This window comes from Magallana gigas, chromosome 6 (assembly GCF_963853765.1).
Source record: "Magallana gigas chromosome 6, xbMagGiga1.1, whole genome shotgun sequence".
In the NCBI taxonomy this organism is placed as follows: domain Eukaryota; kingdom Metazoa; phylum Mollusca; class Bivalvia; order Ostreida; family Ostreidae; genus Magallana; species Magallana gigas.
In genome coordinates this window covers 53,209,765-53,229,087 of record NC_088858.1, presented here as the reverse complement: position 1 = coordinate 53,229,087, position 19,323 = coordinate 53,209,765, and the positions used below count along the sequence as shown (strand labels likewise).

General features: G+C 34.7%; 1 protein-coding gene and 2 long non-coding RNA genes across 4 annotated transcripts; 1 reads left to right on the top strand and 2 right to left on the bottom strand.

The window, feature by feature from the left end:
* Window positions 1-964: 964 nt before the first annotated feature.
* LOC136276563 (uncharacterized) lies at window positions 965-2,723 on the bottom strand. The gene is made up of 2 exons (XR_010715078.1): window positions 2,409-2,723; window positions 965-2,146 (listed from the first exon to the last, which is right to left on the bottom strand). It is a non-coding gene; the product is annotated as an uncharacterized lncRNA (long non-coding RNA).
* Window positions 2,724-3,773: 1,050 nt separating this feature from the next.
* Window positions 3,774-4,951, top strand: LOC136276464 (uncharacterized). Its single transcript, XR_010714907.1, has 3 exons — window positions 3,774-3,880; window positions 4,164-4,217; window positions 4,858-4,951. It is a non-coding gene; the product is annotated as an uncharacterized lncRNA (long non-coding RNA).
* Window positions 4,408-18,866, bottom strand: LOC105342592 (sulfotransferase 1 family member D1). Of its 2 annotated transcripts, XM_066088508.1 has the most exons (7): window positions 18,470-18,866; window positions 17,653-17,868; window positions 7,111-7,244; window positions 6,821-7,007; window positions 6,606-6,712; window positions 5,856-6,036; window positions 4,408-5,593 (listed from the first exon to the last, which is right to left on the bottom strand). In XM_066088508.1, exons 2-7 carry the CDS (start codon window positions 17,822-17,824, stop codon window positions 5,481-5,483), a joined length of 894 nt encoding a protein of 297 aa, XP_065944580.1. In that variant the 5' UTR covers window positions 17,825-17,868; window positions 18,470-18,866; the 3' UTR covers window positions 4,408-5,480. The 2 variants fall into 2 exon arrangements, with proteins under 2 accessions (XP_065944580.1, XP_065944579.1); XM_066088507.1 differs by lacking the exon at window positions 18,470-18,866 and having other exon boundaries at window positions 17,653-17,946.
* Window positions 18,867-19,323: the final 457 nt, after the last annotated feature.

Here is a 19,323-nt window from a genome sequence, read left to right as displayed (position 1 = left end):
AATATTTTTTGGATAGAATAAAAAATATCTTAATATTTTTCCTCTCTTTTATTAGGTTGAATGCCAAAAGAATTAAACATTTTTCCTTTTTATATCTCCGTAAGTTTGTTTCACCTCGTGTGAGTTGACAGAAAACAAAAAACTCAGACTCAATAATACGACTGAAGTAGCTTGAAGAACATTGTCACATTCGTAGTTATTTTCCGGGTCCTCATCGATATTTTTAATCTTTCGAAGAAAATATAACTTTACGTTAAGAAGCAAAGAACAAAAGCATTTCATCTCTCAATGATTACTTACATGGATCTTCTATTCACGGTTTGTTTTACAGAAAGCTGTCTTGAAAGATTTCAAGGAGGCAAACGCAAGTCGTATTTTTGTCATATCTAGATATAAACAATCGTCTAATTTATTCCTACAACTTGCTAGCTGCCTGTGGTAAGTATAAACTTCTCCACCTCTCTCTCTCTCTCTCTCTCTCTCTGGAATATTTATTATAATTTTCAATACCAGAGTAAAATTTCTGATGGTTTCTGCACTAAAAATATGTGAAACCTTATATTTAGCAAATTATAAATATACGTACCAGTCTTTGGATTAGATGTCAAACTCGTTTAAACCTTTTTGATTGATCAGAAGACAATGATCCAAACTCTGCTTTCAAAAAACATTTTTGCAAATTGTTCAACCAGATTTTATTTTTTTTATTATTAAAAAGGGGGCGTGGTTTCCCTATTCTCATGGTGCTTTATCGCCACCCAAATTTGAAAAGGTATGACTTTACTATTACAATGCACTTGACCAAGAAATCCAAGAAATCCAAAACTTTTTTCGTAAACAATCAAAATCTCACGATTCCATGAATACTGGGGCATGCAGTAAACTTTCGGCTATTGATATTTTGATGATTATGAAAAATATTTCCTGATATAACATATATCAATCTAAAAAAAATCACAGAAAAAAATATTCTCGATTTATTTAATATTGCACAAAATCTCATATTACCGTCACAAATAACCAATAACATTTAATAAGGTCACTATAAAGTAACGCAGTACATGTAATAAAATCTATTCAACAAATCCACATAACAAATCTTCATGAATGCATTTGATTGTCTAGTTGTCCATCTCTCTGTTATGATAAGTGTGTGCATGTATAACAATATGAAACATGATCATGTTTATAATCTTTCGCAGTGAATATACGCGACTGGACAAAACATTAGCTTTCATAGAGATGAAATATAATCAAAAGGTGTTACTCTGTGATGTAATATTGTATTTCTGTCAGGAAATTGACGTATTTTACCTCATAAATCAAGTAATTAATAGTAATTGAAAGGTTAAAAAAATCGTTTTCTACGTAGATTTAAGGTAAATGCTAAAAAAAAAATATTTATTCAGAGTAACAACAATCCACTGAAGACTTTAGATCACAACACCTAGTGCGGAGGGCTCAACGCAAATATAACCATATCATTACGGAATCTGTCACCGGAGTCATTCTTATTCAACTGGATTTAATTAACATTGATGATTTACATTAACATCAAAGGAAATTAAACCGAGGTATGAATGATTAGATTTGGACAGAACAGATGTTAGGAAAAGGGTTTCTATAATAAATATGAAGTCTATTCAAAACCAAAACAATGCCTCCTCCTGAAGTACAGGCCACTCCAAGTTTGAAAAGGTTACAAACAGTTTTTAGAAAATGTCAAAAAAATATACATGTATATTCGGTAATTGATATACATAAATAAATTACAATTAACAAGGTACATATAATAGTGACCTAGTCTGACAAATCTTCATTTAACACAATAGACCTGTAAACCTGCTAGAAACAGACTGCAGTATTTTGAAAGTCAGATAGAATTCCAGAAGCTCTACCGTCAAACAAAATAAAATTTCTACTTCTGAACAGAATTCAGGAAGTCTTCTGCAAACAATAATTAATATAGTCAAATAAAGTCAACTAGTGTGACCAGGGGAGGGGGGTCAAATGAAATACCGGAAGCTCGTCCGTCAAATGTAATAGCGGAAGCTAATCTGTTGGTCCTTCATCTGGCGAGCGTACTCCTTGTCGAACCTGTCGTTCTCTTTGTCGGAGAACCAGGACCTCCAGTCACCCACATCACCTGCGCAGGTAATAGACATAGGTATTCATTATCTACTTAGTGTTGCATTGGATGTGATCAGAGACTTCTTTGAAACTTTCATCGTTTTAAAAAAAAGGATATGACGCAGATTTTGCTTTCTTGGAAAATATCCGTATAACAGTTTAAATTGATTGTAAAACAGCTTTCAGTCTACTATTTATTAGGGAAATTTTGTTGAGGTACATACTTGAGTATCATATATTTAACTAATTTTAGCTAAATATTAAACCTGTTGCCGTACCTCTCCTGAATATGGGCATCCTTCCATCAAAGGTGCAGTCTTTCCAGTAAGGTTGGGGATTTGCCTCTTTGCCATTTTTCATGTTTTTAAAAGTACACTTTTCTGCTACCATATTAATAAATTCTTCATCGCAGTCGACGCTCAAAAAGTCCGCTACCTTTCTCACGTTGGATTTTAAGTCCTAAATAATGAAATGTAAAAAAAAAAACCAATAATGCACATAACCCCGGAAGCTTGGTACAAAACCTTTGCAAAAGTAAGTAATTTAGATCGGGGAGTTGTAAACATGAGTTCATCGACAGGTTGAGATGTCTGTAGATGTGGTATTTTAGAGGCTAGTGCAAGTGTTCTTCACCGAGTTCTAAGCAGAAGTCGAGAATTAACAAAGATCAACGACTGTACAGAATTCTACGCAAAGCCGATAGGTCTGCTTCACGAAAGAGCTTTAAAAGTCTTAATATTGCTTATGTTGCTCTTTTAAATCTCAGTTTATGTTAAAAGGAAGTCGCACCCAGCTCATGAATTTCAATTTGTGTTAAAGTTCATTTTAGTTTCAAATTTCCACCCGATTATTTTTTTATTCACTATAATTACAGGTAGTCTTCATTTCAGTTTAATCAATTGTCGATGAAATTATTTACTTTTTACTTTTCTTTTTTCTTAAATTATGTTACTGATCTATTCCTTTCGGGAGGCCGCTTGCGGGGAGTTTGATATCTGACACTGAAGGCTTCTCTGGTCGATATCTGACACTGAAGGCTTCTCTGGTCGATATCTGACACTGTAGGCTTCTATGGTCGATATCTGAGCCTGTAGGTTTCTCTGGTCGATATCTGACTCTGTAGGCTTTTCTGGTCGATATCTGACACTGAATGCTTTGCTGGTCGATTTTTGACACTGAAGGTTTCTCTGGTCGATATTTCACATTGGAAGGTCCTGCTGGATAGTATACTGCATTCGGTGAATCTTTTAGTTGATGTATGACGGTTGGGGTCTTGTGATAATCTGATCTAGAATGATGTCTTATATAAAACAATATTTTTTGGATAGAATAAAAAATATCTTAATATTTTTCCTCTCTTTTATTAGGTTGAATGCCAAAAGAATTAAACATTTTTCCTTTTTATATCTCCGTAAGTTTGTTTCACCTCGTGTGAGTTGACAGAAAACAAAAAACTCAGACTCAATAATACGACTGAAGTAGCTTGAAGAACATTGTCACATTCGTAGTTATTTTCCGGGTCCTCATCGATATTTTTAATCTTTCGAAGAAAATATAACTTTACGTTAAGAAGCAAAGAACAAAAGCATTTCATCTCTCAATGATTACTTACATGGATCTTCTATTCACGGTTTGTTTTACAGAAAGCTGTCTTGAAAGATTTCAAGGAGGCAAACGCAAGTCGTATTTTTGTCATATCTAGATATAAACAATCGTCTAATTTATTCCTACAACTTGCTAGCTGCCTGTGGTAAGTATAAACTTCTCCATCTCTCTCTCTCTCTCTCTCTCTCTCTCTCTGGAATATTTATTATAATTTTCAATACCAGAGTAAAATTTCTGATGGTTTCTGCACTAAAAATATGTGAAACCTTATATTTAGCAAATTATAAATATACGTACCAGTCTTTGGATTAGATGTCAAACTCGTTTAAACCTTTTTGATTGATCAGAAGACAATGATCCAAACTCTGCTTTTAAAAAACATTTTTGCAAATTGTTCAACCAGATTTTATTTTTTTATTATTAAAAAGGGGGCGTGGTTTCCCTATTCTCATGGTGCTTTATCGCCACCCAAATTTGAAAAGGTATGACTTTACTATTACAATGCACTTGACCAAGAAATCCAAGAAATCCAAAACTTTTTTCGTAAACAATCAAAATCTCACGATTCCATGAATACTGGGGCATGCAGTAAACTTTCGGCTATTGATATTTTGATGATTATGAAAAATAGTTCCTGATATAACATATATCAATCTAAAAAAAAGTCACAGAGAAAAATATTCTCGATTTATTTAATATTGCACAAAATCTCATATTACCGTCACAAATAACCAATAACATTTAATAAGGTCACTATAAAGTAACGCAGTACATGTAATAAAATCTATTCAACAAATCAACATAACAAATCTTCATGAATGCATTTGATTGTCTAGATGTCCATATCTCTGTTATGATAAGTGTGTGCATGTATAACAATATGAAACATGATCATGTTTATAATCTTTCGCAGTGAATATACGCGACTGGACAAAACATTAGCTTTCATAGAGATGAAATATAATCAAAAGGTGTTACTCTGTGATGTAATATTGTATTTCTGTCAGGAAATTGACGTATTTTACCTCATAAATCAAGTAATTAATAGTAATTGCAAGGTTAAAAAAATCGTTTTCTACGTAGATTTAAGGTAAATGCTAAAAAAAAAAAATATTTATTCAGAGTAACAACAATCCACTGAAGACTTTAGATCACAACACCTAGTGCGGAGGGCTCAACGCAAATATAACCATATCATTACGGAATCTGTCACCGGAGTCATTCTTATTCAACTGGATTTAATTAACATTGATGATTTACATTAACATCAAAGGAAATTAAACCGAGGTATGAATGATTAGATTTGGACAGAACAGATGTTAGGAAAAGGGTTTCTATAATAAATATGAAGTCTATTCAAAACCCAAACAATGCCTCCTCCTGAAGTACAGGCCACTCCCAGTTTGAAAAGGTTACAAACAGTTTTTAGAAAATGTTAAAAAATATACATGTATATTCGGTAATTGATATACATAAATAAATTACAATTCACAAGGTACATATAATAGTGACCTAGTCTGACAAATCTTCATTTAACACAATAGACCTGTAAACCTGCTAGAAACAGACTGCAGTATTTTGAAAGTCAGATAGAATTCCAGAAGCTCTACCGTCAAACAAAATAAAATTTCTACTTCTGAACAGAATTCAGGAAGTCTTCTGCAAACAATAATTAATATAGTCAAATATAGTCAACTAGTGTGACCAGGGGAGGGGGGTCAAATGAAATACCGGAAGCTCGTCCGTCAAATGTAATAGCGGAAGCTAATCTGTTGGTCCTTCATCTGGCGAGCGTACTCCTTGTCGAACCTGTCGTTCTCTTTGTCGGAGAACCAGGACCTCCAGTCACCCACATCACCTGCGCAGGTAATAGACATAGGTATTCATTATCTACTTAGTGTTGCATTGGATGTGATCAGAGACTTCTTTGAAACTTTCATCGTTTTAAAAAAAAGGATATGACGCAGATTTTGCTTTCTTGGAAAATATCCGTATAACAGTTTAAATTGATTGTAAAACAGCTTTCAGTCTACTATTTATTAGGGAAATTTTGTTGAGGTACATACTTGAGTATCATATATTTAACTAATTTTAGCTAAATATTAAACCTGTTGCCGTACCTCTCCTGAATATGGGCATCCTTCCATCAAAGGTGCAGTCTTTCCAGTAAGGTTGGGGATTTGCCTCTTTGCCATTTTTCATGTTTTTAAAAGTACACTTCTCAGCTACCATATTAATAAATTCTTCATCGCAGTCGACGCTCAAAAAGTCCGCTACCTTTCTCACGTTGGATTTTAAGTCCTAAATAATGAAATGTAAAATAAACATTTATGCACATAACCCCGGAAGCTTGGTACAAAACCTTTGCAAAAGTAAGTAATTTAAATCGGGGAGTTGTAAACATGAGTTCATCGACAGGTTGAGATGTCTGTAGATGTGGTATTTTAGAGGCTAGTGCAAGTGTTCTTCACCGAGTTCTAAGCAGAAGTCGAGAATTAACAAAGATCAACGACTGTACAGAATTCTACGCAAAGCCGATAAGTCTGCTTCATGAAAGCGCTTTAAAAGTCTTAATATTGCTTATGTTGCTCTTTTAAGTCTCAATTTATGTTAAAAGGATGTCACACCCAACTCATGAATTTCAATTTGTGTGTTAAAGTTAATTTTAGTTTCAAATTGTAACACTTGAAAAATCCACCCGATTATTTTTTATTCTCTAGAATTACATGCAGTCGTTGTTCCATTTTAATCCATTGTCGATGAAATTATTTACTTTATACTTTTCTTTTTTCTTCAATTATGTTATTGATTTATTTCCTTTCCTTGCAGGGAGTTTGTGTATTACAACACCTTCTTGGGATTGAAGTTACCTTTTTCATTTCCTCAAACTCCAAGTGAAGTATTTTACAACCTCTGTTTTCTTGGCGCATAACTTTATCCCACTCTTTGACAAAGTCGAACCAATTTCCATACGAAACTAAAAAATAAATTTTCTTTATAAATCAGACGACTGGAGTGTTTCTCTTTTTAAAAAAATCCAATTTCAATTTTTCAAAAATATTTAATCGCAAATGGAAAAGCTTACATTTGTCGCTGTAGAATATACATTGTAATAGGGCATGGAAGGATCCCGAGAAACTACCGGACATGTAGGTGAGTTTCTTCAGCATGCAGTAAAGTGACACCGCCGTGTCCTTCGGATTCCTCGACACGTGAATTATCCGCCCTTGTCGTTTGATCTCGTTCGGAAGGTAGCGAAACGGTAGGTGCGACTGCAAGTTAAGAAAAATCGAGTCAAATCTTCAACAAAACTAAAATACCTTTTGCGTCTTCAGATGAGATGTAAGTATGACACCTGTAGTTTTTCTATCAAACCTGTAGAATTCTTGGGGATTGTAGTTTTTCTATGTAACTGGAGTCGTAGAAGTCGATAGAGTGTAGGGGATCGCCAGAGTACTCGGCTTTCCCTCGGAGCAACATGGACACGATTTCCCGGACCCAGTGCGTCCCTGCAAGCAAAATATTGCCAAACTTAAAGTCTTTTACATGGCTGTATTGTCGATAACACAACAACCAAGGCACGTATATAGTGATACCTTGCAGAATCTTCCAAGATGATTTTGTTTGATTTTATTTTTAAAACAAGTCATGTAACGTTAGATAGACTCTTGTGCTGTTTTTATGAAATACTATTTTGTTGTGTTGTCTTGTTTTTAATGTTGTAATGGTCATAATCTGTATACTCGTTGACATTCATTCATTCTTTATTTATTTCCCACATAGAAGATTGTAGTATGAAATTTTACAACGAAAAAATATAAACATCAATACACAAAAGCTATATTACCCTATCGTTACTTGGCAGATGAAAAATTACAATAAATGGAGAAGGGAAAAGGGGCCCAAAGAAAAGAGAGGGGGGAATCAAACAAAAACATATATACATTTATAGGTGTCTCCATTTGAGGATACATTGATATAACGTACAGCTATAACAACGTGCGCAGTGTAGCAAATTTCTTGACTATTGTACGGGTATTTTTACATGGTGTTTTGAATAGAACGCAGGTATCTGTTATACCATGCTGCAGTGTCCCTCAGGAAGCGGAAGTTGAGGATGGGCAAGGTGCGTAAATCAAAGTTAGCTGTAACGTTTAAGATAAGCATCGGCCCGAGCAGAAAAAGGTAGATGTCACATGGAGAGAGACCACTGAGTTCAGCACTAAGACAGATGTCAAAGTCTTCGATGACTGTAACCCACTAAGCTTCTCGGAATGCAGCCATCCCTGGACAAGCGTTAGAGATGTGATCAAAGACGTCGCTAAGGTGGTTGCTACACACGAATAATTCAACATTAAATTTATTAAGTTTTATTTTGAAAATATTGGATGGGATTTTCTTGATAGCAGAAGGTGGCCTACTTGCGTTTATTTTACTGAAAACGTAAAAATCTTGGTAAAAAAGCATTCGCTGGCGTCTCTGGTCAATGTGGAAGATCCTAAGAAGTTTCGGGGAAAAGTTGCCAGCTTGAAGGTGTGAGATGGGGAAGGAGATTGTACTTAAGCATGAGAGTAATGATGTCGTGAATAGAGCAAAGTTATTTGCTTTTGGGGGACTGTACGTAGGAAAGCAGCCGATGTAGAAATATCTGTATGGTAAGGGTTTTAGTATCAAGATCACGTAACCGATCGAAGTAGAGCAGTTTTTCTTTTTCGGATGATATGGGAAGAAGTTCGAAGAGAGATTCACAAATGTCGGATCTTGTAGTCTGTGGAGGTCCATAACGGTTTTGCAAATGAAGTGTTGGAGCGTGCTGAGTGCTTGGAGATCTCGTTGCTGTAGGTCACACCAGAGTTCGCATCCGTATAGAATAGATAGAGTGACAACTTTTTTATATAGTCGAGATATAGTGTCGGGATTGAGATGTTCCTGTATTTTGATACCGAAATACGATTGTCTTTTCGAATTTTTTGATATTGGACAAATTGCAGGAGAATTCCTGAGGGATTGTATGATTTCGATAACACGATAGGTTCATTTCCAAAAAGTCATTAAGGGATTTGATATGTTTCGCATTGATAAAGAGGAGAATCCAGGAACGCTTGGATTATTTTCATTGAATTTGTATCTCCAAATTGTTGAGTACCCATAAGGCGGTAGTAAAGATGATTTGGATGGCTACATGAGTCAAAGCGATGCATGATATATCGTCTGCAGGTGTAGGGTTGGAGTTTACGATGTTGTAGATTCGCGTACTTGAACATTGACTTTGGATTTCTTAGAGCAGGACATTGACGACACAAGGTAGAGAGAAGTTAAGAGTTTACCTCCTTGGCGAACTCCCCATGAGACTGGGAACCAAACAGAGTTGGTGTAGTTTACCACGACAGAACATGATGTACCAGTATGGCGGTCGTCAATTCTAATCCATAACCGTCCAAGACGATGAAGCTTGTACATAAGACCGTCATGGTGCTCCCGGACAGTATCAAATGCCTTTTGAGTATCGCGAAATGCAACGTATACCGTTGTGAAAAACAGTTTGTTTTAGGTTAAAACAGGCAGTGAGACAGCCGAGTTTGGGTTGAAATCGCTGTTGTTAAGTGTTAGAAAAGTCGGTTGAGGATAGAACATGGGTTTGGATTCTAGTAAGCAAATTCTTTCTAAACAGTTTTAAAAGACAAGGGAGTAAAGCTATCGGTTTATAGCTGTCTGATGATTTCTTTGGTTTGTTGCTTCCTTTGTGTATGGGAACAATAATGTCCTTTTTTCTAAGAATCTTGGATCTTGCCAATTTTGATATAGTAGAGTTAAATAAATGAAGGAGACAGAGTTTTAGTTCTTAGACGCCCTAAATGATGTGTTCATTTTGGATTTTAAAAAATCCAGGAGCTTTTCTGCGTTGCAGATCTCAATTAAGTGTGAATATTTCGTCCATACTGATGTCACCTCCTGAAAACAGTTACTTAGCATCATTTCGGTTTTTAAGGATTTGTACGATGTTTCAACAGATTGGGGGAAATAGGGTTGAATGAGTCGTTGTTCTTGGGGTTGTAAACATCTTTAAAATGTTGTGCAAATGCGTTAGCAATATCACTAGAATATGTAAATGTGTCACCAGCGAATTATATCTCTACCTGGCGCTTGATCAACTTCCAGAAGAGTCTAACGTTGCATTCAGAAGCTTCGTCCATGTCCTTGAAGACTTTGGTCATGAATTAGTCGTGTGCAGATTGAAATTAATTCCTAAAATCTGTTCAAGCACGCTGGTAGTTTTTATACGGTTCATGACACATTCCACGGGGCCGTCCTTCGCTTATCCACATTCTGCGTTTTTGACGTACTGACGTTTGAAATCGTGGAAATGCTTAACTTCTAGTGTCTGTTCGGTTTTCAAGTATAGTTTATATTTTGAAATTGGATTTGTTGTGGATGCAGCGTCATTTAACATAAAATGAAGATCAGAAAAAAAATTTCAATGTCACAATTTTGATTTGTACAATTTTGTACGTTGAAGGTCCTCTTCATAAAAGCTAGCGTTAAAATCACCCCCAATATTCAGTTCTGATACAAATGGCTAAATAATATTATCAGAGGGGGAAAAGTCCCAAAAATGAACACAGATCGGTCACATGACTGTCTGAGTTCTATTCCGATGATGCGAGTAGAATCTAATTTTATTTACAAACATATAGACAGTTCAAGCTCCTTTTTAACATAATAGCAATGCCCTCTTTACCCAAATAGCATAAGCACTGTATAGATGTGTTGGTACCAGTAGGTTCTACAACTAATATAGTCAGGGTAGACGGAGTCCAAATAGCATAAGCACTGTATAGATGTGTTGGTACCATTAGGTTCTACAACTAAGATAGTCAGGGTAGACGGAGTCCAAATATGAAACATTGATGTACTTAAGATTATGCTCAGACACTATAGCAATATCACATTTAATATATTCAAGCATATTTGGCAAACATAATGAAGAGAACATAGTCCCTCTTACATTCCGTGCGAAGATGCTGGGGTTATGAGACATGGGTAAAACAGTTGATAAAATACACAGAAAAACAGACTTAAAAATGTTCTTTAATCAACCCTTGTCTTCGTTGACAGGTTCGGCATCGTCCGAACGCGCAATTCTGTCCTGCCACTGTTTGTTGCTACGCCAGGGTCTGCAGGAGATCCCTTTAGGCCAGAAGTTTTCGGACTCAATAAAATATTGTACACGCATCTCTCAGAGCTACGTTGATTTTAGCGTTCCGTTGTGCCCCTTCGCGTTTAGGTTTTTTAAAAAAACACACAAGGAAACGGATATTTCTCTATCCTTAAGGAATTTTATCATACGAGCCGTGTAGACCGCTGGCCTATTCCGGAAATGTAGTTAGTAGCGTACATTACGTCTGTGGTTAACGCCTTCAAATATGTCAGCGTCCACTTTGGCACATGTAGTGTCAGACCTACCATAAATGGAAATGATTTAAAAGGCGTCTGTTGCATTTCATTCGCCCATTTTCTTTTAACTTCCAACAAATATACAGAGGACATAAACCACTTGCTATGTGACACCATGTTGATGTACACTAATTTTGCCCGCATAGTATCAAATCTAAACATTTGATAAATACATCATGTAGTAGAAATAGGATTAAGCAGTTTGCTGGGCCTCTTCATAATCACATAATCTGTAGGATATAGGGAAAAAGACAATCGATTACCCGCGCATTTTATCCGCCAAAAAAATACAACATTTTGTTTGTGTAACATTTACGTTTTAATTGTTTTGCATTTTATTTTGTTGTTTTCTATTTCAAAAGTACATGTTCGATATGCATGGTTAGTTTTAAAGTACACGTTTAGCACTAGGAATTTAAAATAGTTTTATTACAGTGTTTACCCACGAAATGTAATGTGACATTTTTGTGGTAAAGCATTCAATGCAAAGAAATGCTTAAAATAATAATAAAATTGGACTATCATTTTATTTTGTTCTAGTAAGTTGTGTTAGTTTACAAATCATTGCTTTCCTGAAAAGAGCTTCTTTCCAGATAAAAATAAATTTCATAACAGAATAATAAAGGCCTAAAAAAACCAGGCAGTTTTGCCTTCATTTTAAAAGGTTGTGATATTTTTCTTACTGGTAGTACGTTTTAAAACACATTTATTATCATTTCATGGAAATGATTTTAAAATAATCATAATCAGGCGACTTTAGCGATTGATACACAGTGTACAGCGACTGCTGCTTATTCAGTGTTATATAAACACGTAAAAAGAAGTTACGTGAAATGTACCTTATCAATAAATTTCACAAAAGTAAGATTAAATCAAAAATCAAAATAAATCATTTTATTAAGTTTTATTTTTACAGGAAGTCGACGAAGATGTGCGTTGTATTTATATATAAAGACGCACTAACTTATTCCTAGATATGAAAGAACAAGACAATCAAAGCCTTGAAAAGACTTTTAACGACACGATCTACACGAGGGCTGTAGGCGCACAGTGCTCCCGACCCCCGGGATTCACAACGGCCGGGGCTGCTTGGGCTGTCTTGTCAGGTGAGAAATGACGTCATTCTCATGTGTTTTTGTTTTCGTCGCGTGAATTTCTAAAAACTCAATAGAGCTCATGAAGTGAAGCAATAAATCACATTTTCAAATAGCTGCAGGTCTTTAGCTCCCGGTCTGAAAAAAAATTCGGATGGACGACCTGGAATTTGCGTATAAATAAGGTTAATCAGTCCAAAACTAGTGCACGTTTTTGTGCGCAAAAAATATACATTTTTTTTTCAATGGGCGGCACTGTAGCTCCATTGTCGTCCATCCGACTTTTTCAGACCGGGAGCTACAGACCTGCAGCTAATTTTCATAACATTTTTTTTTTAAAGATTTATTTTGTATTTGTTAATTTCGCTTTTGGTTTTAACTATAAAAGGCTTTGTGTGTGTCAGTTATATCACATTACCATGTTTACTTTATTTTTATTAATTTTAACAATATCTTATTCAGCATAACATATTAAATGGGATTGGGCAGCAGGCATAGCCTGTTCTGGCCCTCTCCTAATGTTCTCATTATATGGTAAAGTGTAAGCAAGAAAGTATTAGTAAGATAAATGGTTTAACTTATAAAGAATTGTGGGGGTTTTTTTTTTAAATCTTTTCAAAAACTTTTTTTATTCCAAAGAAAGCTAAACGGCGGTGTTGTCCAAACTACATGTAAGTCTTGACAAAAATGAACTCTAATGACAAGGTATTATATTATAATTTTTTTAAAGGTATTTGGCCAAAGTTTCAACTAGTATTTGGGTAATAGATAAACACGATATCGTTAGGATAACATCAACATTATTATAATGATGCACAAACTGGTTTCAAATTATACGCCAATACAGCTCATTCCATTTTGGGTCTACATTGACTTACAATATCATATTGAAAGATGAAAGAAAGTTTAAATAGCTATCAGAAAGCATTTGATTGTGTAAATTGAATTGATATAGTTTGCTATAAATTAATTCAACAAGGTATGAAGGTAAAATTATTTGAATTGCTATAAAATACATGTAGTACATACGCAAATAGAAATCAATATACATAACTGCAGTATTGTCAAATCGTGTTTTTTTTCATTGCGGTGTGTTGTAAGGTGAAATCATATCGCATATGTAGGTTCGACACAGCACTTGTTATCATATGATTTATTGTAAATTATGAAGATTTCCAGCTGTAATTGATAGAAATATTGAAAATGTTCTATCTCAAATATGACTATACAAAGGCAAGTAATCATTTGTATCTTTTGTTGATTTATAAGAGTTTCAATACATATATGTACATAAATGTCTAATACAACGTTGGGTTATAACAATGACTTTTCCTTTTGCCCCAATGGATATTAATTGATACAACCTTGAAAGTTATGTGGTAAGGAATTCATAATTTTTCTGTTTACCATAATTAATACGAGTGGGATGCACATGTGACTGTCTCATGGTCTTTATTTTTATGCACAGCTTTACCTACAGTATAAGATTAATGTCTTTAGGTTCGAAAAAAGTTCAAAGCAGCTGAGAGCAGTTTTCATCCGTTTAAGGAATGTGTTTTATTTATACGTGGAAAAATCGTTTTACTAAATCGTGAAGATTTCAGTCTTGTCAATTTCTATATAGCCTAATATATGCAAATATTACAATCGATTTTTATAGAAATAGAGGAGGAAATACGTAGTGGCTGTTAATATATTCCTTTTTTATTATCTTTGTACGTGATAAAAGAGATATGGTAAATTAAAATAATTGATAATTCAGTTTTCCTTCTAATCTTTTATTTTTTTTAATACATTAATCATAACATAACATTTTTGCTCATTTTTAATATATAAACGAATTACATAATTACAAAACACGAATCAAGCTGTAATAATAACAGGCAATTGACGTTAAAAATATTTTATAGGTTATTATAATAGTACAGGGAAATATCTACCAATAATGTTTCTGCGTAAAGGAATTTTAAAATCACTCATCAAGATGAAGGGCACGGTATCCGACTTTTTTTCTTGTAATGTTGGAGTCCGCCAAGGAGAAAATTTATCACCATTGTTGTTTTTATTGTACATCAAGGACTTAGAAAGTAGCCTTGTTGAAAAAAATGTTACTGGTCTGCAAAGCTTTTCACATCAATAGAAAATGAATTTTGTGTGTATATATATATAACTGCTTGTAGTTCTATATGCAGACGATACTGTTATCTTTGCGGAGTCTGGCGATGATTTGCAGTACGCACTGAATGAGTTTGAAATTTATTGTAAAGAGTGGAAATTAAATGTTAATAGAGATAAAACAAAAGTATTGATTTTTTCCAAAGGACCTATGTGTAAAAGAGTTGGGTTTTTTTTATTTTAACAACAGAGTTTTAGAAATTGTTAAAGAATTTAAGTACCTTGGCATTATATTTTTAAGATCTGGCTCTTTTTTAAAAGCCAAAAAACATTTATGTAAGCCAAAAAGGCAATGTATGGTGTCTTAAAAAAATTACACAATTTAATCTGCCAGTTACATGTCAGTTAGAACTCTTTGATAAAATGGTTGTACCTGTATTTCTATATGGTTGCGAAGTATATGGGTTTTGAAAAACTTGATAATATTGAACGAGTTTACTTAAGGTTTTTTATATTTTAGAATGTGATGCAATATCACAAGTCCGGAAAAAGTTTATACATAAAACATTTTCGGCTAGACCAAATGTGCTTAAATTTCCTACCTTATGACAACATGTATTTTGAAATTGTTGAGAAAATTGTGTATGTGTATAACAAAGATATACGAGGTAGTCTGTCCTCCATGAGTTTCAACTTATATAACTTTTCCCAACTTATAATTATACATGTTTATACTTCTGTACCTTTGATCCAATTTATATGTTTATTTTAATGTTATATGTATATTTGTCCTTATGTCCCTATGTTTGATATGGTTTTGAGAGAATAAATGAACTGAACTGTGATAAAGTTGACCCCGTAATAACAAAAAATTCAAACATCGTCAAAGAAGAAAAATACTTTAGTAGGTACATTGTACTGTAACAATGATTGCTTTAACGAAGTATTTACTTGATTTGTTTTGTAAGAAAAGCGGTCGTGTTTCATGACCAGTATAGTATAGTAAATACATAATCAAAGAGATAATTGACACTGCATCACGGGATAGGTATAATATAGTTCATTAGCTCAAAACCACATGGTTTATAGGGATTGTATAAATACATGAAGGTAGATGCACGTAGCATCCGAGGGGGGCAGGGGGGGGGGGCTGCCCCCCCCCCCCCCCACTTTTTTGTGCAGCAAAGATTTTTCTTAAATTTACATACAAAAAAATGAACTGAATTGAGTCCCCCCCCCCCCACTTTTATGGGACCATGTTAAAAATTTGAATTGAAAATAAGGAAATAAACAATGAAATTGAAGAGAAAAGGTAACCCCCCCCCCCCCCCCCCCCCCAAAGGATTAGGATTTTCAGGATTTTGGAAAGTAATTATTTTGAATTCTTTTTCCTTTTTTTTTTTTTTTTTTTGGTCAAGATTTTTTGGATGAGTCTGCCCCACCCCCACTTTCAAAAACGATGCTACGTGCCTGACATGTGAATACATAATCATTGTGAACAAATATATTTTTGCAGTACACAGACATATCAAAATATCTGGTATTTTAAAGTAATTTACAGGATACAATATGATTTTTTCAGTGTAGATACAATACATTATTCAAGCCAATGACGCGTGATATCCGGTATCTAACAGCGGTTAACAAGACACATTCTGTATCATTGTAGGTACAATATATTTCTAATATAAGTGAATATATATCCTGTATAATGTAAAAAGTGGGAGTATATTAAGTAGTCTGCCAATTAAGATTAATTTTTCGTTCCTTAGTCATTGACTTATTGACAATTAAAATAGAATTACATTTGTAATACAGACATCGCGTGGATTATTAGCAAACAAATTGCGTAATACTTTAAATAAACGATAAATAACCTCTAATGCATGCTTCACGGACGATTGCACGTTGATCATATGAGCGGAGCCTGATTTATTTTTTTTTAAATGGGTTACAAAGAATAATTCTATTGAGGCCCGATGTCTATTAATGTTTGGTAATTTTACTATATGAATTTAAAAAGTTTGATTTTTTTTCAGAAGAGGAGGGGGAGCGGGACACCCCCCCCCCCTCCCCCGATTCGCGCATGATTTTGATTATGAAATTGGTATCTAATATAGTGCAATATTCGCTATCAAGTCCAAATATCATAAAATGGACTATGTAAGAGGAATTCATTTTTTCCTCATAAATATATAGTTATAAATATTGCTTTATGTAATGTCATATAAAATCCATCAATGTAGAGGCGAGAAATACTATCATGGAGGCTTGGTGTGGGGACAAGTAAAGGACAATGATAAAACTGCTACCTGCTTCTGTAGAAATCTTACTTGTACTACCATTGTGATTCCGCGTCGTAAGTTGAGGTTTGTCCCCTGTAGCGATTTCATCATAATTGACTGGGGAGGGGGCGTCCCGCGGGGTTGTGTTTCTCTTGTTTTTGTTTACTTGCTTATGAAGGACCAATCCCGTCAGGAATGAAGAAAATATTTATTTGTAGCTGACCTATACACCGGCAGGCCGCGGGGTCAGTTCACTGTGAACTCTTAGTGTCCCCTGCAGGAGCGGTGGCTGTAGCGGCCAGTGGCCAGTGTCACAACCCCCAGACCTAGTGCACGTCCGTACCGCACGGGCCGCCGTTGGATTGATTAAACAGAGTCACTGACACTATACTGGGTCCCATTACTGTTTGCATGCATTTCTGAATTTTTCTTTTAACCTTTAATATCCTTGTTAAAAATTAATAATGTTTTTTTACGGAAGTCCTGATATATATAAATATTAAATGTATTTCAAATAATAAAACACAGAGAACTTAAAAAAGTATAGCTTTATACTGGTAATACTAAACAGTTTAATTTAATTAAAAGTGTTCCAAAAACAAATCCCAAAATATCAAATTCATTTTTTTATTTCGCTTTTTGAATAGAACATAACCTTGTTATAAAATTATCCCCGTTACCAGATTATATCAGGTCGACTTGGGCACTCACGGTAAGTCAGATGACTTGATGACTTTACTTATACATGTAGTACTCGGGTAGCACAAGTCACCTTACCGCGCGGGGGGGGGGGGGGGGGGGGGGGTTACACAGGTATCGCAACTTATTTTAGGATTCGTGGATATGGAATGACAATTAAGTTATGAAACGGGAGAGCTAACTGACTTGACTCTATAGGGTCTACAGGTAAGAAAAATGACCTGACCGGGGAACCGGGGAGGGGGGTGTAAAAAGGTAAATCTACCTACCTGACTTGGGGTAGGTGGACAGCAGTACGTCGGTGTCCCTGATCCGAGCAGTGGCGATCTTCTTCAGGTGATCCTTGACGTTTCCGGGAAAAGCGTACGGAAAACTGAAGTGGTCGTAAAGTTTGACCCTGGACAAATGGTCAGGCTCCACGCTAAACTCGTACACTTCCATGCTTCTCTATGCGTACCCTGGCTCTAGCATCGGCAAACACAGTCCTTGTAATACAGAATGCAGTGCCTTTTATGACTTTCTTCTTTGGCGAGTAAATGTACTGATGAAAAATGTGTCATTGAAACCTATCTTAAATCTTCTTAAAAGCATATCACTTTGCATAAAAAATATGAATGAAATATATGGTGTGTAAGTGGGCGTGTCTATCGGAAATTAAAAGAATCTCATTGGATGGGATAATGAGAGTTCTGACCTCAATATTTAACGGATCATATCATTAGAAGAATTCAACACTCAATAAGGACACGTGCCCATGCATACACATACTTATCATAAGCCTTTACATATACTAGTGTCAGTAGCGTGCAGTATAAAACTACATAGAAATAAAAAAAAAATTAAATAAAAATATTACACATTAGTTATGCAGATACATAAAACTTTATCTATTTCTGATCTTTACATACTAATAATATATAGATTTAATATACGTTTATTTTTAGGAATGAATAAATATTGATTTATTAAGGAATTTCTTCCATCTAAACTTCAACAGTATTCATTAATTACGGACATAAGTATATTACAGGTAATAAGCATGAATGGCGCAAACTTTTTTCAAAGATAAGAAAACATTTCACTTACTGTTAAACGTAGATCCAAAGATGAACAGTCTCTTCCATTCTTGTGTTATTTGGGTAGATTTGTAACACACTACAATTACTAAAGTTCCCAAGGTAAACACTGATGACGTGAAATTTATACATCTTCAAAGAGGAAAAATATACTTCATACGGGAAAAAATCTAAACACAATGATTAAAACATGTATGAATATTGTCCATTTATACGGCGCTACTCTTCCTGCTAACAATCGGTGCGTTCTCACATAGTTAAATGTATTTACACAACATTTCTAAAGACATCAATGTGTAAAATACATATTATGAAAACAATGAGTGGAATTTCAGGTTTCGCACTCTGCGTTGTTTGTATACGGCAGGACAGGTGGTGAACGTTCTCTGGTAACCTCCTTCAAGCCCAGTGTGGTCTGGGTCAACTGCATGGCAATATCGCGGTCACGAATACAAACAAAAGCTGTCTGGGTCCTAAGAGAAGCTTGCAGGATCATATTTATCAAATTATGACATACAATATGATAATAAATATATACGAACAGTACACCTACATTTGGATCAAAACATTTTTATCATTAATAATTTTTTATTTGTTATTTGAATTTATGTATGTAATTGTTAACACAACGAATTTACCAAAAAATATTATTTTATGTCACTTTGCTCCTTTAGGGAATTGTACAGTCTTATTAATAGCTGGGTCAGGGTGACATAACAATAATCAAAGGAATGAAAGGCCTGCCGGTCGAATTGCGGCTTTTTCTACAGTAGATACATGTATTGTTAATTTGATATTTTACAGTTGGAGACTGATGCATTCAATTTATAAACGCATATGTATTTTGAACCAGTTAATGTGCTG

Coding starts and splice junctions, on each gene's coding strand:
- LOC105342592 (XM_066088508.1), bottom strand. CDS start 17,824: ATGGAAGTGTACGAGTTTAGCGTGGAGCCTGACCATTTGTCCAGGGTC. Junction 7,245..17,652: donor GTCCACCTACCCCAAGTCAG/GTAGGTAGATTT, acceptor TTTTGCTTGCAG/GGACGCACTGGGTCCGGGAA. Junction 5,594..5,855: donor GATGCCCATATTCAGGAGAG/GTACGGCAACAG, acceptor TTACCTGCGCAG/GTGATGTGGGTGACTGGAGG.